Source organism: Cottoperca gobio, chromosome 2 (genome assembly GCF_900634415.1).
Source record: "Cottoperca gobio chromosome 2, fCotGob3.1, whole genome shotgun sequence".
NCBI lineage: Eukaryota > Metazoa > Chordata > Actinopteri > Perciformes > Bovichtidae > Cottoperca > Cottoperca gobio.
This window is the reverse complement of record NC_041356.1, coordinates 12,405,524-12,429,336: the sequence shown is the minus strand read 5'-3', so window position 1 is coordinate 12,429,336 and position 23,813 is coordinate 12,405,524. Positions and strand designations below refer to the sequence as shown.

The following is a 23,813-nucleotide window of genomic DNA, read 5'->3' as shown; positions in this document are numbered from 1 at the left end:
CGACTAAATAAGTCATTTGTCATCATCTTTAATAAAAAACTCATATTAGTGTTTACTGTGGTGAGGGTGGGGTTACGTTTAGGGACAAAGACACAGCCTCCCTCATTCATTTCAATTAGAGTCGCCAACGCAGATGACCCCCGCAACAAGAAAACACGTCCTACAAAGAAAACCTGGCTTCATCTTTGCTGAAGTGCTGCAGTGTCACATTAGAGACAAGCATTCCTGGTTGCGTTCCAGAGACGTACAATCCTTGCTTATAGGATTAAACTTTGTCGTATTAAACTGCCGTGCAATGTTTTAGTGTGATAAGACTTCTAACTCATGGATGTGTCACTCAAACCTTCCCGTAGCACGCTGTCCAACAGGCACGGCACCGTGGAAAAGGCTTTTGAGAAGAATCTAATACACGTAAATGTGAAGTAAACGTTTTGCTGATTTTGGTAAAATCCTTTTTCACAGGATTATAAAACAGCGTGCATGTTTTTGTCAAGACGTGTCTGCTGGTGATCCGATGCTAAAGAGGAAGATTGAAGACGAAGAATGAAGGGGTAGAAGATGGAGAAGGGCGAGAGAAAGAATGAGGTGACACAGAGAGAGAGTACAGGGAGGGCAGTTCACAGGGAGGAGGGGGTAACAAGTGAGGGAGGGGGTAACTACAAATAGCCAGGGGCAGCGAGTTCTTCTCCAGTGCTCGCCTCTGCTTCAGCCCTCACCAGGCGTCCCGTGTCTTCCAACATGGCCTCCTACAGCTCCTCCGCCCAAAGTGCCTCTTCCTACCGCCGCCACTTCGGCCACGGCTCCTACGCCTCTCCCTCCCTCAACCGCTCACTGCTGGGCCACGGCAGCGGGGGGAATGTTTCCTCCAGGGTCTACGAGGTGACCCGGACCAGCGCCACACCAGCCTACCGGGTCTCCTCCAGCCACTACGGGAAGCCCCAGGCAACCTCCCGCACCTCCATCGGGCGCACCTACGCCGGCATGGGCGAGACGCTGGACTTCAGCCTGGCCGACGCCATCAACCAGGAGTTCATGACCACGCGGACCAACGAGAAGGTCGAGCTGCAGCACCTCAACGACCGCTTCGCCAGCTACATCGAGAAGGTCCGCTTCCTCGAGCAGCAGAACCAGGCGCTGACGGTGGAGGTGGAGCGCATGCGTGGGCGTGAGCCAACACGCATCGCAGACCTGTACGAGGAGGAGATGAGCGAGCTGAGGAGGCAGGTGGAGATCCTGACCAATCAGAGGTCACGTATAGAGATGGAGCGGGACAACCTGGTCGACGACGTGGACAAGCTCAAATTCAGGTGGGAGGGGCAAGATGGTGTGTGTGTGTGTGTGTGTGTGTGTGTGTGTGTGTGTGTGTGTGTGTGTGTGTGTGTGTACAGAGGATCGTTCAGAAGCATGCAGAGCTGAAAATACTGCTTTAAACTTAAAGATACTGCAACGTCTTAGTTCATTCATTATGTTTCTTCTTCATTTACACTCCTGGAGGGGCCATTCTGCAAAATGCATGAAGTAAATTATGCTTAATGTCATTTGTAATATTTAAATACTTCCTCTAATACGGCTTGAAATGGAAGTTTCTCTCTATAGTTGTAACGTATACAACACATATTCCTTTAGTTTACTTTATTTCATTTATACAACTCAAATACACTAAATATTAAATAAACAATAATGCACTTTTGTGATTAATGTAACAAAACAGACATAAAAGCAGATAAAGTATTTAATTCAACATACTAAAGAGTGCTACAGGTTTATTTTCAGATATAAAATAATAAATAAAACATAAACTACGTGGGATGAAGTCTGTTTCTAATCTGGAATATGCTTTGGGATGCTTAACTCTAAAAATGATGGATGACTATGGAGCACACACACACACACACACACACACACACACACACACACACACACACACACACACACACACACACACACACACACACACACACACACACACACACACACGATGTTTACACTGCCCTCTTCTATAAAAGGAGAGGAAAGAGCTCCCACATATCTGAAGGACCTCTAAGGATCTGTCCTTTCTCGTTCTCTCTCTGTGGTTTACATTGTGAGTGGCAGTTTAAAAGATCCACGGAGAAGACTTCAACTATATATTATATATTATATATTATAATACACGATATTAAACAATCACTGGAAGCTCCTTTAAAGGATCTCCAGGACCACTGAGAACACTGACGGTGTGACTGAGTAGAACAGCTAACTCATTCACTATGACTCATGGTGTCTCTCATCACCTCCAGACTCCAGGAGGAGATTCTCCAAAAGGAAGACGCAGAAAGCAACCTGGCTGCTTTCAGGGCGGTGAGTCTTCCATGCAGAACTGTCCGTACTGTGTCTGACGACAGGACGCCTGCAGTCAGACCCTCAGTGCATGTCAGACTGATAAATACTGCGTGTACTCTGCACGGACTAACTTTTAATGCTGATCCAAACGGTTGCAGGATGTGGATGCTGCCACTCTGGCTCGTCTGGACCTGGAGAGACGCATCGAGACGCTGCAGGAGGAGATCGCCTTCCTGAAGAAGATCCATGAAGAGGTTCTCTCTTCTTCCTTCTAATGTTTAGCTACCTGGACATGCACACACACACACACACACACACACACACACACACACACACACACACACAACCAGACACATCTAACCTGACCTCCCTCCTCATCCTGCAGGAGATCCGCGAGCTGCAGACACAGATGCAGGAGACTCAGGTGCAGATCCAGATGGACATGTCCAAGCCGGACCTGACGGCAGCGCTGAGAGACATCAGAGCCCAGTATGAGGGCATCGCCGCCAAGAACATCTCTGAGGCCGAGGATTGGTACAAGTCAAAGGTGTGAGGGGTTGTTATCATTACAACTAGTGAAGGTCGCGCTCTATAGCAGTGGCAGCGGTGCCAGCTGTAGTATGGTGTGACCTTTGACCTTTGTCTCTCAAGGTGTCCGACCTGAACCAGGCAGTGAGTAAAAACAACGACGCACTGAAGCAGGCGCGGCAGGACACCATGGAGTTCAGACACCAGATCCAGTCATACACCTGCGAGATCGACTCGCTCAAAGGCACTGTAAGTCTTTCACACACACACACACACACACACACACACACACACACACACACACACACACACACACACACACACACACACACACACACACACAAAGTCTATACCTATAAGCTGTGTGAGCTCTTTTTCACACAGACTTGTCTTGTCTCTTCCAAACCCAGAATGAGTCCCTGATGAGGCAGATGCGGGACATGGAGGACCGCCACGGAAGCGAGGCCGGCGTCTTCCAGGACAACATCGCCCGACTGGAGGCGGAGATCGCCAACATGAAGGACGAGATGGCGCGCCACCTCCGCGAGTACCAAGACCTGCTCAACGTCAAGATGGCGCTGGATGTGGAGATCGCCACCTACAGGAAGCTTCTGGAAGGGGAGGAGAGCAGGTAACGTTGGAGTCCAGGAATAAAGACTGAATATGAACTTGTTTTAATAAAGGAAGGATTTTAAGACTTGTGTATGCATTGTCTGTAAAAAGAGTTTTAATATTAAGCTCTGGTGGTAGAAGGTGAAAAAGGTTTGCAGGTTAGAACTGAATATATGAACAGACATTAAAGACGACTGTAGCTTTAATAACAATGTTTTATCCAAGTTAAATGTAATTCATTGCAGAATTATGAGTTAGGACGTAACGCACTACATCACACATTTATTTCTGTGTTTGCAGGATCACCTTGCCTGTGCAGAGCTACTCCACCCTGAGCTTCAGAGGTACGAACACACCTGCTGTCACCTGAACACACCACGAGAGGACACACACTAACCCACAATGCAGTTCACCTGCAGATGGAGTTTCTACACCTGGTTTATGATCCACCCTCATTTGAATGCTGAATGGAAATAGTCCTCACATAGCATCATCCATCAGAAGACAGTATAATATCTAATCTAATATCTAATATCTAATATATAATATCTAATATACTATATTATATATTATATATTATATATTATATAATATATAATATATAATATACTATATTATATATTAGATATTAGATATTATATTATTATATATTATATATTATATATTATATATTATATATTATATATTATATTATTATATTATATAATATATAATATATAATATATAATATATAATATATAATATAATATCTAATATCTAATATCTAATATATAATGTAATACATAATATCTAATATATAATATAATACATTTTATAATATATAATATCTAATATCTAATATATAACATACTATATTATATTATATATTATATTATATAATATATAATATAATATATATTATATAATATATTATATATTATATCTATTATATAATATATATATATATATATAATATATAATATATAATATAATATCTAATATCAATCTCTAATATAATATATAATATATAATATATAATATATAATATACTATATTATATCTTATATTATCTCAATATAATTATCTCATCTCTTATATAATATTTCTATAATATATCCTATATAATAATTTAATCTAACTCTAATCTCTAATATAAATATCTCCTATATCCTATAACTATCTAATATCTAATATCTAACTCTAATATCTAACCTCTAATATCTACTATAATATAATATAATCTCTAATATCTCTAATATCTAATTATAATCTATAATATAATATATAATATAATATCTAATTAATATATAATATAATATATAACTATCAATATATTATAATCTATAATATCTAATATCTAATATCTACTATATATATAATATATCCATATATACTATAATATATAATATATAATATATAATATATAATATATAATATAATATCTAATATCTAATATCTAATATAATATCTAATATATAATATATAATATATAATATATAATATAGCATAATGTTCTGTGGTGGATTTTAAAAGTTAGATCCTTTGAAGTTCATCAGTAGTAGAACTTTAATGAATTATCTTCATGTGTTTTTGCTTTGAACGTTGATTATTAACCTCAGTGGGATGATCTTCGGTCTTCTTGCTGATGATATTTCCTTTCTGTGTTCAAACAGAGACCAGCCCCGAGCACCGCTCTTCTGAGATACATTCAAAGAAAACTGTCCTCATCAAGACCATCGAGACTCGCGATGGAGAGGTCAGCAAAGAGTCTTCTTTAACTGGGCGCTTCCTGCTCCTTTGTTCTGGTTTCATCTTTCTCTTCTATCTTCGACACAACAAAGTTAAATAACCTCATCAAAACCTGTAACAAACAAAGAATAGGATTAGCACTCAGTGTGGATCGACACAGGACATTTTCAACCACTCGATTTTAACATATTGACTTTTATTAATCTCCCTTTACTTCTAAACTAATGAGCCTACATTTATATTGATCCTCACGTGAACTGGGTCAGTGCTCACTTTTAGTTCATTCTGCCAAAGTGGTCAAAGCACTGAAAAGATCCAATTCTTCACCTCCTGTCCTAAAAGAGTCATCGCTATCAACATCCAGTGATTTCACAAGCTGAATACATCTACAACAGCATTAGTTTAAGCTTTAAGTCTTCTGAGAGAGTGATGACCTGGCTCCACGACAGCGTGACATGCTTTCATGTCATTCAGGAGCTTCCAAGTAAACACACCTACACACGCCTGCAGGGACAAGTTCAGCAAGAGTGTCATCCAAACATCCTCTCACACGCTACAACCCGCAGCTTCTTGGGAAACATACATCACAGGCCTGTTAAGACATGTCATGGTTGCTCTTTTATTTAATAATATGTCTCCTGACTGTTGTCCCGTCTCCCCTCCAGGTCGTCAGCGAGTCAACGCAGCACCAGAAAGACATCATGTAACAAGAAGAGAAGAAGGAACAAAAACCACACACCTGTCCACACCTGAGTCACACAGGTGAAGAAAACAAACAAGAAGAGATGCGCTAATAAAACTTAAAGTAAAAAGACTTTACAGACTCATGATTATGGCCTGTACTGCTCAGGGTTTAAAGCAATATGTGAATTTAAAGCAGGGTGGTAATGAACTTCATCAGGGTTCATTGATCTCTGCTTAGTGGTGTGTTTAGGCTGGACACAACATACCTGTGTGAAGAACCTCCATCTTATAGAGTCGTTTCTGTTAAACTGACCTAAAATCTTTTCTTTGAAGCATTTATCTGCATCTTGAAACGAGGAAGAGTAAGTCGCTACCGTGCAGTTACTGATACAGACATATTGACACGATGGAGAGTTTTTGCGGTGTATCGGCATCAAAGCCTTTCAGACGGCCTCCTCAGTAAATATTCTGGTGCTGCAAACACTTCCTGCTCTTCAATTTTAGGTAAATGCCACAGAAAATCTATTGTTTCACATCAACCGAGCAAATCCTGTTTTTGCATCTCATTTCTTCCCACAAAGGGATCAGATAGATCCAAACCCACATCGAAATATGAAATAATACTGTTATTTGTTGTAGTTTGTTTCTTACACCGCAGCTTTTGTTCCTCAAGGTCAGAGTCACTGTTTTGTCCGCGTTAAGGAGGAGATGAACTGCATGTGCGTTTGTTTGTGCTCATCAATAACAAGGTTGTGCAAGATGGAAAATACACAGAGAGAGAGAGAGGCTGTTTACAGGAGAGAGAGAGAGAGAGAGAGAGAGAGAGAGAGAGAGAGAGAGAGAGAGAGAGAGAGAGAGAGGCTGTTTACAGGGGAGAGAGAGAGAGAGAGAGAGAGAGGCTGTTTACAGGAGAGAGAGAGAGAGAGAGAGAGAGAGGCTGTTTACAGGAGAGAGAGAGAGGGAGAGAGAGAGAGGCTGTTTACAGGGGAGGGAGAGAGAGGCTGTTTACAGGAGAGAGAGAGAGAGAGAGAGAGAGAGAGGCTGTTTACAGGGGAGAGAGAGAGAGAGGCTGTTTACAGGAGAGAGAGAGAGAGAGAGAGAGGCTGTTTACAGGAGAGAGAGAGAGAGAGGCTGTTTACAGGAGAGAGAGAGAGAGAGAGGCTGTTTACAGGGGAGGGAGAGAGAGAGGCTGTTTACAGGGGAGAGAGAGAGAGGCTGTTTACAGGGGAGAGAGAGGAGGGCTGTTTACAGGGAGGGAGAGAGAGGCTGTTTACGGGAGAGAGAGAGAGAGAGAGAGAGAGAGAGAGGCTGTTTACAGGGGAGAGAGAGAGAGAGGCTGTTTACAGGGGAGGGAGAGAGAGAGGCGTTTACAGGGGAGAGAGAGAGCAGAGGCTGTTTACAGGGAGGGAGAGAGAGGCGGTGTGTTTACAGGAGAGAGAGAGAGAGAGAGAGAGGCTGTACAGGAGAGAGAGAGAGGAGAGGCTGTTTACAGGGGAGAGAGAGGAGCGAGAGGCTGTTTAAGAGGGGAGAGAGAGAGAGAGAGAGGCTGTTTACAGGGGAGAGGAGAGAGAGAGAGGCTGTGTTCTTACAGGGAGAGAGAGAGAGAGAGGCTGTTTACAGGTGGGGGAGAGAGAGAGAGCGTGCCAGTTTACAGGGGAGTAGAGAGAGAGAGAGAGAGAGAGAGGCTGTTTACAGGGAGGAAGAGAGAGTAGAGAGAGAGGAAGGGGCTGTTTACAGGGGAGAGAGAGAGAGAGCGAGGCTGTTTTTACAGGGGAGAGAGAGAGAGAGAGAGAGAGAGGCTGTTTACAAGGGAGAGAGAGAGAGAGAGAGAGAGAGGAGAGGCTTGTTTAAGGAGAGAGAGAGAGGATGAGAGAGGCTGTTTACAGGAGAGAGAGAGGATAGACAAGGCTGTTTACAGGGGAGAGAGAGAGGCTGTTTACAGGAGAGAGAGAGAGAGAGAGAGAGAGGCTGTTTACAGGAGAGAGAGAGAGAGAGAGAGAGAGAGGCTGTTTACATCAGAGATAATCCTGTGTGACTTTCAAACACTATTTGCTAATAAAAGTAAAGTGGATTTCAAGTAACAGCTGATTGATGTCTGCATGCCCTTGAGTTAAAAGACGACTCACACACATCATTCGTATACAGGCCCATAGGAACACATGCTTTAATAATCATAGTCATAATTCAAAATGTTTTTAAAAGCATGGAGTTTCTGGCCTACAGTGATGACGTCACACTCTCCTTGGAAGAACAGCTTCAGAAATAAATAAATCAGCAAATAAATACATCCCACTGGAGAAGAACTCAATGTAATTAGATATAAGAAAAGAAAAAGAAACAGTTTAGAGTAAATGATAAAAATAACAAACGTTAGTAAGTGCTGTGGTTTATGTACAGATGTCACATCGATGCACATGGAAGGGTGGAGGTGTTTGGTGGGAGCCCCACGCAGGGCTGATCGGGGCGGAGAGGAAAGATCATGCATGCGTTTCCCACGGATGAATAACAACGTACCATACATTCCCCCCTCCCCCCACAATTGCTTGCTTTTCTTAAAAAAAAAAAGGTAAAGATAACAAAGTATTCACATTTTCACTGGTGACAGAAATGTTGTGTTTCCCAAATAAAGAAAATCAACGCACATGATGGAAGGAGTCGCTGGTCTAAGTACAAGTTGGTATGGCCACTAGTCCGCTGTCTTCATCCAGGCTCTGGGAGCATTATTCACACTGACATCTCAGCCTGGAGCTTTTTTAATATTAATACATAATTATGTGGTAATTCTTTAGCTTTCACCGACATTTTAAAACCGCTCACATTTGGTTTGCAGCACAAACAGGAAGAAGGTGCTGCTCTGCCAAATGGATCTAAAGAGCGAACGTTTCATACAGATGATGAAGTGAAACAAAACTTTGAGCTATAGAATAAAAATATTACTTCTCTGTTTAGCAGCGTGAATAATCTCTTGGAGGGCGAACAGTTTGCACCGCAGGTTGTAAAATATTCAGGGATTGTTTGTTTCCAATCCTTAAAACCTTTTTTATTTGTTGGGTGAAATAATTGATGAGGTGCCAGTGTAAATGTAGCTTTGTTGCTTCGTCAGTGAAAAGCAAATCCACCTCGTATATCCAGGCATCTGTGAAGACGACTCCACTCCAACTATATTTGTTACCCTGCTTGTTGTAGCTCCGTGGCTACCCCCACGAAAAATCCTTCCGTGATCACATTTAATGCAAAAAAAAGCCATCGATGGGAGATCCCCCTCCTGTTGGTGAATGGTACAGTCCACAGAGGGGCAAGGCACCCGTTTACAGATCCCCCTGCCATCGGAGAGCAGTGTGACGCTTCAAGAAGTGTGTCGTCCAGCACCAAGGGTGACGAAGGGTTTCCCCCTTCAAACATTAAAGACGTCTCTCCCCATTTCAAGGACGATTTTTGCGGTCCAGATGGCAAAGAAAGCAAATAGAAGAACCCAGTTTGCATGTAAGGGTCCTTGGACCTTTAAGACGCCAACAGGCTGAGGAACTAGTTGCTTCTGTGGCAGAAACAGCGAGCTGGACGAGGGCGAAGTTGTATTTTGATTTCTGTGTTTGAACCTGAGGCGGGTTTGCAGTGAAACTAAATCCCTGATCTGGTTTGATTTGAGACAGTGAGAAATAGGTGGGGGCCGGGTACAGCGGGCTGCTTCAGGTTTCCACTTCCACACTTAAGATTGTAGCTGCGGTGTGCGCTTGTGTAAGTGCATGCATGCATTTGTGCATTTAAATCTACTGAAGGACAGTGAAGAGAGGTCAACCAAGCCTCTGCACCATGCACACTGATGGCTCCAGCAGGTAGCCACTAGGAGGTGGAGGAGAAGCTTCATATTCCAAAATGTAATTAGTAAAACATGTTTTGCATTTTGGGTTAATCCAGCCCTAAATATATTTTCATCCTCATAGGGGCGTGGCTAAACCCAGATTATGTTTAAACCCAGAATCTTTGCATTTAAACCCAGTGGTGACGTGATTACACCCAGGTGGGGTAGTGATTGAAGAGTCATGTATCTCCCTGGTGGAGGAGTGGTCACTCAGACACGTAGTGAGGGTCCTGCAGCTCCGGTGAGGGGTGTTGTGGAGCCGCAGTCGTAGCCCACATCCACCACTGTGTGTGGTCGGCCGGCCAGACGGCTCGGGATGGGCTGCACCTGCACCTGCCGGTCTCGGAAACTCTGGATGTAGCTCTGGATAGGGCAGAGAAATTATTTTTAAGATTAAGGAAAGACATTAAAAAAAGCATTTTATCGCCAAGTTTTGCAGCAACTGAGAACACAGAACCCTAAAACCACACAACAATAAAGTAACAACAAAGCACACTGCAGGAAGCATAGAAAACAATAGATCCTCCTCACCGGCGAGAGGACGTCTGTGTCGTAGCGGCGGATAGGGTTGGGCTTGCGGCGGTAAGCCGGCTCAGGGTGAAGCTGCTTGGCCTGGTGGTGATGGCTGGAGGAGGAGCCGTGCTGCTGCTGCTTCTTCTTCTTCTTGTTGCGATAGCGATCGTCCCGCTGTCGAATCCGCATCACCTGCATCCTCCTCTGTTGGCGGCTGATGATTACTGAGGACAGAGGGAGGGCCATGTCGAGAACATCAGCGAGGACTACTTTTCCATTATGATGTGCACACATGGAGGCAAATCAGAAATAAAACTAATAAACTAATAGTTATAGCAACTTCAAACAAATGATGTTGCTATGCATGTTGCCTATATGAATAGAATACAATTACAGATAGAGATTAAAATGTGTGCCATATGTTTCATAATTAAACTTAATGTCAACCTTAATGTTGATATGGCACACTGATTAACAAGAACATTTATAAAAGGCCCTTCATATCTAGAAGGTTGCAGACCCCTGCTTTATAGAAGAAATGCCACAAAAAACAGCACGACTTCTCCTCACCCTTGGTATGGGAGTATCCCTCAGCGGTCACCTTCCACTGAACCATGACACCCAGCAGGGTGAGGGCAGGCCACACCCCGAGCACCACCCACGTCAGCCAGCACACAGGCTTGCCAGGTGCTGCTTTAATTCGCTCGTACATGTACAGGACGAGGGCGAAGAGCTCCACGAAGTAGTCCACCGCCACAGTGATGACTGCTGCACCAAACATCGCTGTGGACAGCGTGGTGAAGAGGCGCTGCCACTGCAGAGTGAGCACGGCGAACAGCATGCCCAGGCCAAGCAGCACGCCCAGCGGCACCCAGACGGAGCGCGGCGGGCTATCAGGACAGCTCCTCCATGCCCACCAGCGTGGCCACAGCCACCAGTAGGCCCAGCAGCAGGCCCACCATAAAGAGGCCCACGCTGCGAACCAGCATGGTGACCAGGCCGCAGAGCGTGCCGATGCCCAGGCCTATGCCCACAGAAGCCTCCAAGCTCAGCTGGGTGTCCAGAACGCGCTCCTTGTAGCAGAGCATGAAGATGACGACGGAGCCAAACATCAGGCCCGTCAGGAACATCACCGCTTTGAAGCAGCGATAGCCTGAAATGAAAGGAAGAAACACAACATCGATAACAGGGCCGTCCCTTAATGAACAAATCAATCACATAGAGCCAGGACTCACCAAAGAAGCAGTAAATGATGCCGAAGAGACAGCACATGGAGCAGACGACAGAGGGAACCACCTTGTAGCGGCTGCCAAAGTCCTCGCAGCCATCCAGCCGCTCGGGGCTCAGCTCCTGGTCGGGCTGGGCCGGCAGCATCTCCAGGGTGGTTGTCATGGTGGACAGGAGGAGAGAGAAGGAAGGAGAGAGGAGGTGGAGGAGGAGAGGAGAGGAGGTGATCAGGTGGGAGGTGAGGGACAGGGGAGGCTAGGGAGAACCACACAGCCGCATGGTTTCACCTGTGGATGGAGGGCAGGAGAGAGAAGCAGAGAGAGTTAGACAAAGAGTGGATGGAAAGTATCGTATATGCGAAGATATGGACTCAACCGTGCTTCTCAAGGATGCTCTAAGGCAGACCACTCTCTTATCCTGGATCAAGGAGAGTCCTTGAAACATAACATAACACTATGACTAACCATGTTTTCAGAGTGTCCTGGACGGTTAGAAACGTAAAGCTGAACCATCTGCAGTTTTACCAGGTTTGTGATTTAATATAATGCTTCTGGCTGTTAACCATCCAAAGGATCAACAACCCAAACGGTTAATAAAGTGGCTTTCAAATCTGCAGCAGTGTAAAGCAGATTTTGTTTTGTGTCCGCACACACACAAAGGCACACATGAACACACAGTTTGGCATCCCCCGATGGCGGAAACAGCGGATAATAATAGCTCAGATAACAGCAGGAGTTTGAGCTGGGTGGACAAGAGCAGTGTTTGATCAGGAAGCATTTAAGGGAACAGGAACAGGCGACCCTCCGGAGTCCCCCCCCCTCACTGGAGCACAAAACACATTTCTCTAATGGATTCTCAGCCGTTCAATCTTTCATCGATCACTCAGTCTCTCCTACCAGATCTATTTAATCTAAAGTCTTAAAGCGTTGATGTGCCATTGTTTTGTCGTGCGTTGTATTTCTGGCACTCCATCACTATTAAATTCAGAATATGACCCTAATTTAGATCAAATCAAATTTATTTATATATCAACATCACAAATTACACATTTGTCTCAGTGTTTACAGACTGTACAGGATACGACACCCTCTGTCCTTAGACCCTCTGTCCTTAGACCCTCTGTCCTCAGACCCTCTGTCCTTACACCCTCTGTCCTTACACCCTCTGTCCTTAGACCCTCTGTCCTTAGACCCTCTGTCCTCAGACCCTCTGTCTTTAGACCCTCTGTCCTCAGACCCTCTGTCCTTAGACCCTCTGTCCTTAGACCCTCTGTCCTCAGACCCTCTGTCCTTAGACCCTCTGTCCTTAGACCCTCTGTCCTCAGACCCTCTGTCTTTAGACCCTCTGTCCTCAGACCCTCTGTCCTTACATCCTCTGTCCTTAGACCCTCTGTCCTCAGACCCTCTGTCCTTAGACCCTCTGTCCTTAGACCCTCTGTCCTCAAACCCTCTGTCCTTAGACCCTCTGTCCTTAGACCCTCTGTCCTCACACCCTCTGTCCTCAGACCCTCTGTCCTCACACCCTCTGTCCTCACACTCTCTGTCCTCAGACCCTCTGTCCTTACACCCTCTGTCCTCAGACCCTCTGTCCTTACACCCTCTGTCCTCAGACCCTCTGTCCTCACACCCTCTGTCTCACACCCTCTGTCCTTACACCCTCTGTCCTCAGACCCTCTGTCCTTACACCCTCTGTCCTCAGACCCTCTGTCCTTACACCCTCTGTCCTTACACCCTCTGTCCTTACACCCTCTGTCCTCAGACCCTCTGTCCTCAGACCCTCTGTCCTTACACCCTCTGTCCTTACACCCTCTGTCCTTACACCCTCTGTCCTCAGACCCTCTGTCCTTACACCCTCTGTCCTCAGACCCTCTGTCCTTACACCCTCTGTCCTCAGACCCTCTGTCCTTACACCCTCTGTCCTTACACCCTCGCATCGCACAAGGAGAAACTTCCTAAAAGAAACCCCATAATTAAAGGGGGAACATGTAAGAAACCTCAGGGAGAGACTGAGGAGGGATCCCTCTCCCAGGACGGACAGACGTGCAATAGATGTCGTGTGTACAGGATAAACAACATAGTACAAATACAACATGTGACAGAAATGATGTTTCTTTGTTTCCTTCTATGCAGCCTTTACTGACCTGCCACCTTAAGTGTCCTCATACATGTCTCATCCCTCAGCTCTCACATATAACCCTTTGCTGCAGCCTCCTCTGTATTCCAGTACTGTCCTTTACTAACAGCACTTGGTAAATACATTTCTTTCTCCTTCTTTGCGTCCACACTTCTTTGTATCTCACCTCGTCTGTCTCCTGCTGCTGATCTCTCTGTTTCCTCCTTTACATCCTTCCTAACTGTCACAATCTATAACTCAAATTCAAACCAAATAGTAATGACTGCATAAGTTCAGAATAAACGTAAACTTTAGAAACGCTTCGACACTGGAAACACTGAGGTAGTGAAACAAACACAGAGCGTCATCATGTTTTATGTTAAAATGGACTGTTGTGTTAAAAAGTGAATATAAAGTTAAACTAAATGTCTTTCACTTCCTGCCCCCCCTCCCCCCCCGGCTGTTTTTGTTCTCGCCGTCTCTGGTGAGTTCAGTCCGACTGCGGTAGGTTTCTGGGTCAAAGCTTATGCAACTTCTGTCTGGGGAACTTCGCTCTGATATTCATGAGCTCCTCCATCGCTCATCAACTTTCCTCTCTCCCGTTTTGTTTCCTCGTCCGTCACGTCATCCTTCCTTCAGTGCCTACTTTTTCCTCCTCGTTAATAATCCGCCCATCGTTGCTGACCTGAGTCATTCACCCATTGTTCCCTCTTGGCCTCTTGTTAAGTACCTCCCTGAGGACAGTCCTGAAGGAGTGCATGAGAATGTTTGTGTCACTATGGGGGCTGAACCTGGCCTGGCAGGTTTGACAATGTACGAGGAAAGCAGACAAAGTACTCGAGGGTTGGCAAAGTAATCCAATCTTATTAGATAGATGCTGCTCTGCTTTGACCTTTAACCTGCGATCTCTCTGTGGTGTAACTCGTTAGTGTATTATGGTACAAGCTACAAGGCCTCACTAATCTCAAAACCTTTCTACATAAAGCTGTGTGTTAACTACAGTCAGTACGTGGATAGCAGAGCATTACATATGTTCTGTCCCGTCCGTTTCATCGGTGCACAAACAGAAATGTAAAAAGCACAATGATAGGGGAAGTCATGTGGTGTAACTGCATCTCAGTAAACAGCAGCTACGTTGCATCTGCACGTCAGGAGGAGCAGAACAAAGACTACACACAGATACTTTCTACATTTTCATCCTGACATGTCATATTAATAATCATCTTTTCATGGAGGATTAGCAGGGTGCTGCTGAGTGACCCAGTGTGTGTGTGTGTGTGTGTGTGTGTGTGTGTGTGTGTGTGTGTGTGTGTGTAAGCATTAAGCCGTTTTGTACCACAGATAAAAAACGTGCAGTTTTTATGTTTGCAGACGGATCATCCTCTGAAAAAAAAAAGAGAAAACAAACGAGTTTCTTCTTCTGCTGTCCGACTCAGCAGCAACAACAACAACACGGTTTCATCCTCCTCTCGCCCTGCTTCCTGTCTGTTTCCATGACGACGGAGGGATGCTGACAGACAGCCGGCAGTTGGCCTGACCAATGGAAGAGCAGCTTAAACTCCCATAGCAACAGCATAAAAGCCAATCATTGGCCCGTCTGTTCTTTCTGAATGTGTTAGTGTGTTAGTGTGTGTGTGTGTGTGTGTGTGTGTGTGTGTGTCTGCTCCTATAGAAACCCTCGTTTAAATCACAAATGAAACATGCCAGTGTTAATATACTAATGTCACACCGGCATGTTTTCAAACACATTTGAAGCACAACATTGAAAGTCTGCGAGTTCTTAACAATTATTTATCGACTTCAACACGGTTCAAACGGTCAATAAGACGCAGACACACTGACACGCTGACATCATCAGGATGAACGCTGTCTGCTTATTAACACCGACCTAAATGTTAAAGTCCACAGCTCAGCTCATTTTACATAACTCCACATCTGAAGAAATATAAAGATACAGTTTCATTGATGCGTTCAAGAGTCCGGTGTTAACCAGTGATGCAAAGACTTTCAGAAATCTAAGCTGCGCGGGACAAAAGTACACGATGGAAAGAGTCCGGTGACGTAGCAGAACTTCATATCTGGACTTAAATAGATGTTTCTGCTGCACAACACAAGCAGGGGGGGGGGGGGAGACATGATTCATTTTGCATTCATGCATCTTGATGAGAGAGATGTAAACCTTCTCGTTACACGATGAGCACTTCATTTAACTTTACGTTGGATTCAGGTTCACCCTGTTCAGAGAATCTAAATGTTGTTCTTCGTCACCTCGATGACGTCTGAACGTCTCGGTCGTTTTCCCAACACGCTCCGTGTTCAGTTCAGTTTCATAACCGTGACTCATGAAATCTGCTCATCATGCATTCGTTTAAAAATCTTTGTTGTGCCTAATGTTTGGTGACCAGGCTTCTCCAGTGACCAACAGAAAAGGTCCCATAGGGGTCGGTGTCGGCCCACAACTGTTTATGTTGCACCTAAATGATGTCAGCAGAGTATTACTAACCCTGAAACACTAATATCCTTCATTCTGTTTTATGTTTCAAGAGTACACAACTTATTAAGATGCACATGTCATGTGTGTGTGGGACACCCAGCTGTGTTAAGCCCCTCGGACGAGGCCTCCTGGTCGCAGGGTCAGACGCTGGGCGATGCTCCGACTGAACTCGTTTATCGTCAGCCAATAAGAAGGCAGAAACTCCTGTGACCTCATCAACTGGCGTCTGGCCAGCCGTATGTTCGCCGTGTTGTCTGCAAGTATTAATGTGTTGGTGCCATTTCCAACTCGGACCCTGATCGCCTCGTCATTTTCCTTCCAACTGGATGATCCCAACCACAACGCTGTAGCTTCTGATGCTTTCAGTAGATTCTCAACACGACTGTGTACGAGCGATCAGACGGACGTTACTTTGTGCGCTGCTTTCGCACTTCCTCCAGTGTTTCTGAACATGTTTAAATGATTGTGTGGTAAGGTTTGGAGGATGTAAAGCACACCTGCAACCATAAAGACTCGTCTCAGCGGTCGATGTGTCACTCAACTGATTCCTCCAACATGAAAACAACAACAACGTGACTGCGTGTGTGTTGCAGGTGTAACTGGCGCCGAAGCCTCGGTGACGGTGAGCAACAGCAGGACGAGCAGCGATACGACACAACCGACCGAGCGACCTGCTGTAAGAGAATCCAGCTGCGCCAAAAATAGGTCGATCCAACTTCCTGTTTCGAAACAGAACACAGGGACTGATTCTGAACACATCGTCCTTTAAATCCTAACAAACATTCAAGAGCCACACAAATGTCTGAATGACTCCTGTGTGCGCTCGCTCATGTGCAGCCAGGAGAAGCCAGCTCCAGCCTGAAGACGACAAAATGGACAAAGAGGAAGAGCGACGAAAAGGAAAATATGGAAGCTGACACTCCAAAATGCTCACATACCCTCAAAAGCTTTTAGACTTAACGAAATGCCTTCAAAGAGTTTGAGTTCAGTCACATTTTACAGCCTGTTGTTACTGATATGGTGTCACACAGGAGACCAACATGTCGTTCTTTTATCTGAGGGGTTTAAAGCACGTCTCTGAACATGAGCAGCAAACGTTAAGAGGAAGGAACAACTGTAAAGGTGAAGTGAAAGAGGAAGAGGAGGGAGAGGACAGAGAGGAAGAAGAAACGCCACAGGCCTTCCCGCCATGTTGTGTTGCGTAACTGCCTCGTAATGTCAGAACATCGTATCTCAGTGCACTTCAGTCAGTGAGGGAGGGGTACATGTATAACCTTTATGTTTTAAAGAATTGGGACTTTTGGGGAATATATTATATACACGTTTTATTTAGTTTCTTTCATTTTCAGCATATATAATAAATTATTTATTTATTATTTTTAAAAGATTAGGTGTAAGAAGCCTCAGTAATGACTTATTGTTGTTTATTTGTTATTATTTTTATACGTGTACGAGTTGTATACATTGAAAACAAAATAAAACAGACCCAAATTCCTGAATGACAAATCAAGTTACGCATTTGACAAAATATCGACTATATTTACAATAACTGAGCTGCGTGAGGCACACACACACACACACACACACACACACACACACACACACACACACACACACACACACACACACACACACACACACACACACACACACCACAACAGCATCAAGAGGACGAGAGTTCAATGTGCTCCTCTCTCATCACTGACCTGAGAACTCTTCTGCATCATTTCCCCATCCAACAACCTCTCTGTCCTCTGCACCGTGTGACTGCCGGCGGTTTAATAAGAGAAGATGATGCGGACAGACCTCTCCGTCTCTGTGTTGTTCCGGAGCCGTCCGAGGTAACAGGCTGGTGGACAAGTCTGCCAGAAAGTGGCCTGTTCATGATGAGCTCAGATCGAGCTGCCAGCAACCCGCCGCTCGCAGCGGAAGACCGGGTGTGTCACCGGTTTACATGTCGGCTTCCAGGAAGAGAGAGGTTGTTGTCATCAATCGTCCTGCCGATAACCTGGCACGCCAACCGCCGAAGCTCGGCACATGTCAATCAATACTTTCCGTGGATGCAGTGGCAACGTGACAGTGTGCAGGGGAGCATGTAGCGAGTGGTGGCAGGATCATTGTGTGTGTGTGTGTGTGTGTGTGTGTGTGTGTGTGTGTGTGTGTGTCAGACAGAGACATGGACGAGAGGCAGGTCAGCGGGGTTAGGACCACAGCAGCACATGACAGGTGAATCCTTCCTGCCAGGGAACGATTGAAACGCCAGAAGAGAAGTTAACCCAGTTTTCAGGTTGGAAACTATGAACAAACTGGATTTATGTTAAAGTGTGTGAGCTACCAGGGGGGGGGGGGGGGGGGGGGGGTCTGATGTTGTCCAGCAGGTGATTGCATTGGACAGATTGTCAGCACCAAGAACTGAACAAAAGCTTTGGTGTCAAAATCCCAAAAAATAAAGAATCTCCATTGAATCTTCAGAAAAGGAGAAAGGGTAAGGGTAAGGGTTAGGGTTTGGAAGAAGGCGACTAACGGGTGACTCGCACGACCTTTTTCTTTTTACAGAACAACAACAACATTACGTGACGGCTCTCACCCACAAACACCCGCACACCTCCTGGAGATCAGGCACGACCGCCGGCAGGCCGATGCGTTCTCACACCTCCTCAGACGCTGAGCAGGTTACATAAGGCTGAGAGTGAATGTGCTGCTCCAGTTTTATAAAACCACGTGTGGCTGCTTTTATTTCCTCTCATTGGACAGAATGTGGAGAATCTGCTGACGGGGAAGCGGTGAGAAGAGAAGGAGGAGGACACTGAGGGCTTTGTCTATGTTAGACTGTTTTCACCTCAACAGACTGCTGGGAGGGCACACTGAACACATGCCTCCTAACAAACTAGCTTACGCTATAAAACATCCAAAAATAATCAAGTTAACATATTTAAATGTCTTGTTTTGTCCCCAAAAAACCCCAAAGATATTCAGTTCAAGATACAACACAGCAAATTGATAGACTTCTTTGTAATCTGATAAACCTCCATCAAGCTTATGAATCATATTTCCTATTTTAAGCCTTTAAAGTGGCGCATAATTGTAAAATTGAAGCCGAGATATTCAAAACAACTGTATCCTACTTTTCCCATAATGCAACTCTGCAAAACAGCTCTAGATCAAGGGATAAAAGGCAGTTTAATCATCTTCATGCTGATCATTTGACAGCTAGCGTAGATGATCCTGGTTTCTGTGTGGTCCGTTCGCCGCAGAGATGATGAGATTCGATCGTTGTGCGGCCAGAGGCGAGGTCAGGACGAACAGCCGGCCTCTTACAATCAGGAAACTTTTAGTCCTTTCAGACCCTCAGTTTTCACCTGCAGGTTCCTCTCAGCTGTCATCAGACCTGCAGCAGCATGTTTGAAGACATTCTTACAGAACTGCCAGCCTCCTACAATAAAGGCTTCTCTATCTCACGCTTCATGCTGCTGCTCAGTATGACTGAACAGCCCCCGGCCAGCGCTCTGTGTTCCCCATCCGCCGGCGCGCTGAGGGAGCTGCTCGGGAATATCAATGATGTTTGTTCCCGTGGAGGAGAAACTAAACGCAGGGTTAGGGCTCGAGTTGTTGGCAGAGCAACACAGCAGCTGAGCATGTCTCTCTTTGAGGTGGGATGTCAGGAAATCTGTCGATCTTTACACCAAAAGGTTCAAGAGGAAGAAAGACGATCGTGAACGTGTCTGCGGTTTATCTGTCACAGACAGGACGTCCCAGTGACATCAGGTCTTCAGGACTCCACAGGAATAGTGTTTTCAAATGAGTAGTGCAGCCTAACTTCACAGATAGCCTCGAACACGCTGCTACCTTTCCATCTGTCGCAGCAGAAGATCAGCAGCTCTTTGTCCTGCAGTTACAAACTACAGCTAAAGAAAACGCTCTCTTCAAACACTCAAACTTTCTTTCTTAGTTTAGAAAAGAGACGTTTTGGTGTCAGGTGAGATCAGGGTTGACCAGCGGACAGGTGAACAGCATAAAACACGATCCCTGAGATACACTCAATAACATTCAGGCTCCGACAGTTTGAGGAACACAACCTGTGAGCGCAGTCGTATCACAGCAGGACGTATAACACACCGACACAGCGGAGACAAGACACCGCCGACAACCAATCGATCATCGCAAGAGCAACCTCAGAACATCCATCGTCTCCATCGTTATGAAGACTGCTGAATGTGCAGGACGTAAGAAAAGCAAAGTCTGCCATCACACTTCAGCACGTGCAGGAGTAACCCGTGATCCTCTCCGCTCGCCCTTACACGCCACCTCCGATAACAGTGCGGCCCGTGTGATCTCAGTGGGAGGGTCCAACACAATCATTTCAGCCACAGAGAATAATAAACCGTGGCGCGCTCAGCAGCAGCAGATGTTTGTGCACCTCAATTTACATTTTTGCACTTGACCTCTGTGCTCGCAGAGATCAGCTGGTGCTTTTATGTGTACCCGTCTCCCTCTCTACACGTGTTGAGGTCCCTGACGGAAGGAATCCAGATCCAAACAACTAATCAACTGAATAATGGTGAAGCAGGAGCAACAGTCTGCTCAGTCTGCACCTGTCGGCTCCAACAACAAGCTCTTTCACTTTGAACATCTGGCCTGCAGCAGCCTGCAGCTCACTCCCTGCTCCAGATTACACTCATTAGCTCCCGTTGGTGCACCCATCATCGCTGCTGAACCCTGAACGCCTCGTGGGAAACTGACAAGCTTCCTGCTGATTCTCTGACTGCAGCTGATGCTGGCAGGAAACACAACCTCTGTGTGTCTTCACCACGTCAGACCGTGTACGGTGGAGCGGTGTGGGGATCTTTCACTCAAACGTTACCTCACCAGTAAAATAGGTCAATCTTCACGTAGATTTGTGGTAATATCGTGATGTTCATGAGCTCACATTGAAGCAGTAGCAGCCGGAGAATAAACTACACCGGATTCATTCAGACAGGCGGGGGCGAGGAGGAGGGGAGACGGGGGCGAGGGAGAAAGCGAGCAGCCCCGTGCCGGAGATGTTGACCCACTAACGGAGCCGAAGCAACGCGTTGTGGCATTTTCATTCCCCCAGATGGCTGCAGAGCTCGAGCCGTGCCGCCTGACCTCGCTGATAAGACGGCGTCCTGACACAGCGAACACACAAAGAGCCCGTTGAAGGTCTGCAGGGCTGAACATCCTCTCACTGTTTCAGAACTTCAGTCTGTGAAGCTCAAAACACATTAGGGTTCATTTCTTACATGAAATACTGTCTTCACTTCAATGTCCTACATTTCCCAGAATGCCGTTCAATGACCTCCAGGGATTAAAGTACAACAGTAAGAGGTTTACAGTTAGGCTACTTTAATCAAACTATTTTAATGTATGTGTCAAATAGCAGCTTTAGAAAGATCTGCTGTTTTAAAAGGGATTTAAAGAGTTTGACCCTAACAGCGACTAAAACTAAGAGTTTAACGTGTCTCGCGTCCACATTTTACCTCTACTAAAACACGATGTATATGACAACCACAAGTAAACAAGAGGAACCTCTAAAGGCAGAATACATCACCGCTGTTGTTTGAGTCATGATGCACACACAAAGGCTGCAGAAACAACACGTTAAAGAACAGTTCCTCCATCATCCTCTGTATCACCCAGAGGACCCCTGGGGGTCTCCAGCCTCGAAAGATACTCACACATTTCCAGGAACTAAAAGTAGAAACGCATCAAAAGTCTCAGACTCAAAGTTCATCCAGGGACGGAAGACATTCGTTTAAAAATGATATAAAACAGAGGAAAGAGGCAAATCCTCACATCACACACCTCCTCAGATTCAACCTGAACTGAGACCCCTTCAGGGACCTCTGGGAGAGCTGCAAACATACAAATAAGCACAACTCTCTCTGGTAAACACACCATCTATTCATCCCCCCCCCATCTGCTGTAATGAGAAGCAATCAACCCTGACAGGATGATCGACCCTGATGCGGCCATCCGGGTCAGACATCACCGACCTCCGCGTCCATCACGCGCAGCTGACCTCAATTAAACAATTCCACATTCAACACGTCGCTGCGCGTGAAGGAGATCCTCTCGTGGTGAATGTACATCAATACTCCCAGGTTCATGATGTGTGACAGCGTGTGTGTGTGTGTGTGTGTGTGTGTGTGTGTGTCTGAGACAAAAGAGACGCACCGTGCGCGTTAATCGGCCACTCACCATCATCCCCGGCAGGTTGACGCGCCTCGTCCGCGTTCACATGACGGCAAAAGGAGCCTCCTGAGCCCGAAACATCGACCATTTTCAACGTGTTGTAGCCCGAGTGAGTGAATCCCCGTCGGTGTGGAGGTCCGTCTCCCCCCGGCAGCCTGCAGGGCGGTGGATCCCCGACCTCACTAGTCCTCCATGGGGAAAAGCGCACACAAACCGGGCTAACAAATAGAGTAATAACCCGGGTTACATGCCGGATAAAGAGCAGAACTTTAGGTGCAAATTGGTCATGAGGTGTTGGAGCATCCAGGCTCCGGTCCGGGTGGATGGATGGATGGAGGATATGAGCCTCCCGGCGCGTCGGGGGGGGGGGAGAAGGTGGCCTCCGCTGCAAGAAATGACGAGTCCAGACATGTCAAAGCCTGAATCACATGGACTGCTTGTGCTGAGAGGAAATACAAGTGACGAGTCCAGACTGCATTTCAAATACATCCAATAATTTATAATAGTTAACAAACAAGCAGCAACACACACAGATATAAAACAGTTCTATCTTTTACATGTTTAATAGGAAGTGGTGGAATAACACTGCTCTTCTTGTGCACACACACACACTGCATCATGTGACTGTAAAGAAACATCTCGCGCATGTTCTCAATCTGCAAATGTGAAAATAGACGGAAGTCTATAGACTATAACAGATATAATAATAATAGCTATAATAGTAATATAGTTCCCTTGAACTTGAAATCTTTTGCAGTGCGCGTGGCACGACGTCCTCACGCAGAGACGCGGAGCGGCGTCAACCGCCCATAATGAGAACCACCGGAAGTGGCGTTATTTGACCTTCAAAATAAGAAAAATAATGCTAATTAAATAAATCCAACAAATGACGAGTCGTTCCCCTAAAATGTGTTAATTTCTGTGGTGAATTTACTTAATTTGGCCTCTTTAAATAATACTTATAAGTTAACTGAATGTGCAGACGTAAACTCATTTAAGTCAAAGCATTAAACTGACAAGCATTTACATTCAAACTTTGTTTCACGTTGTGAAATAGTTATGCACAAGTTAAATAAGAAACTGCGTCAATTTCTTTTCTCAGATCCGTTCGTGAGCATTTAATTTAGTGCAGCTCAAAGAAGGAATGAAGAAGCTGGTGGCCAGCAGGGGGCTGCAGAGGGGCAGGCTTCAGTTTAACTGTTGACCCAGTTTCAGTCTTCCAAGACCCACAATGCTTCACTGCAAACATCTATTTTGTATGGCACCAAGACAAAGAAAACAAAACGAGTTCACCCATAAAACACTGCCTGTATTCCCTTAATCTCCTTTAAACATGTTCAAACTTTGCTTCTCTCTAAACACCAAATGTTTAACTTTATCATGAAAACAGCTTATTGTTGTTGTTGTGCCTCCAACACAGAGATGAGGAAAAATACATTGAAAATATACTTTATTATTATTTGTGTAAAAACAGGTCAAGCAGAGTAAGCTCACAGTAACACCCTCACAGGAGTGTCAGTG

The 23,813-nt window shown here is 45.4% G+C and overlaps 2 protein-coding genes across 2 annotated transcripts; one reads left to right on the top strand and one right to left on the bottom strand.

Moving 5' to 3' along the window:
* Nucleotides 1-714: 714 nt before the first annotated feature.
* LOC115017379 (desmin-like) lies at nt 715-6,220 on the top strand. The gene is made up of 9 exons (XM_029445749.1): nt 715-1,307; nt 2,280-2,340; nt 2,481-2,576; nt 2,708-2,869; nt 2,974-3,099; nt 3,261-3,481; nt 3,763-3,806; nt 5,115-5,197; nt 5,856-6,220. Exons 1-9 carry the CDS (start codon nt 739-741, stop codon nt 5,895-5,897), a joined length of 1,404 nt encoding a protein of 467 aa, XP_029301609.1. The 5' UTR covers nt 715-738; the 3' UTR covers nt 5,898-6,220.
* A 1,788-nt stretch (nt 6,221-8,008) lies between these two features.
* tmem198ab (transmembrane protein 198ab) lies at nt 8,009-23,104 on the bottom strand. Its single transcript, XM_029445803.1, is given in 6 exon segments — nt 8,009-10,096; nt 10,265-10,470; nt 10,817-11,141; nt 11,143-11,399; nt 11,482-11,760; nt 22,299-23,104. Coding segments are annotated over 5 exon segments (1,098 nt in total). The 5' UTR covers nt 11,639-11,760; nt 22,299-23,104; the 3' UTR covers nt 8,009-9,943.
* Nucleotides 23,105-23,813: the final 709 nt, after the last annotated feature.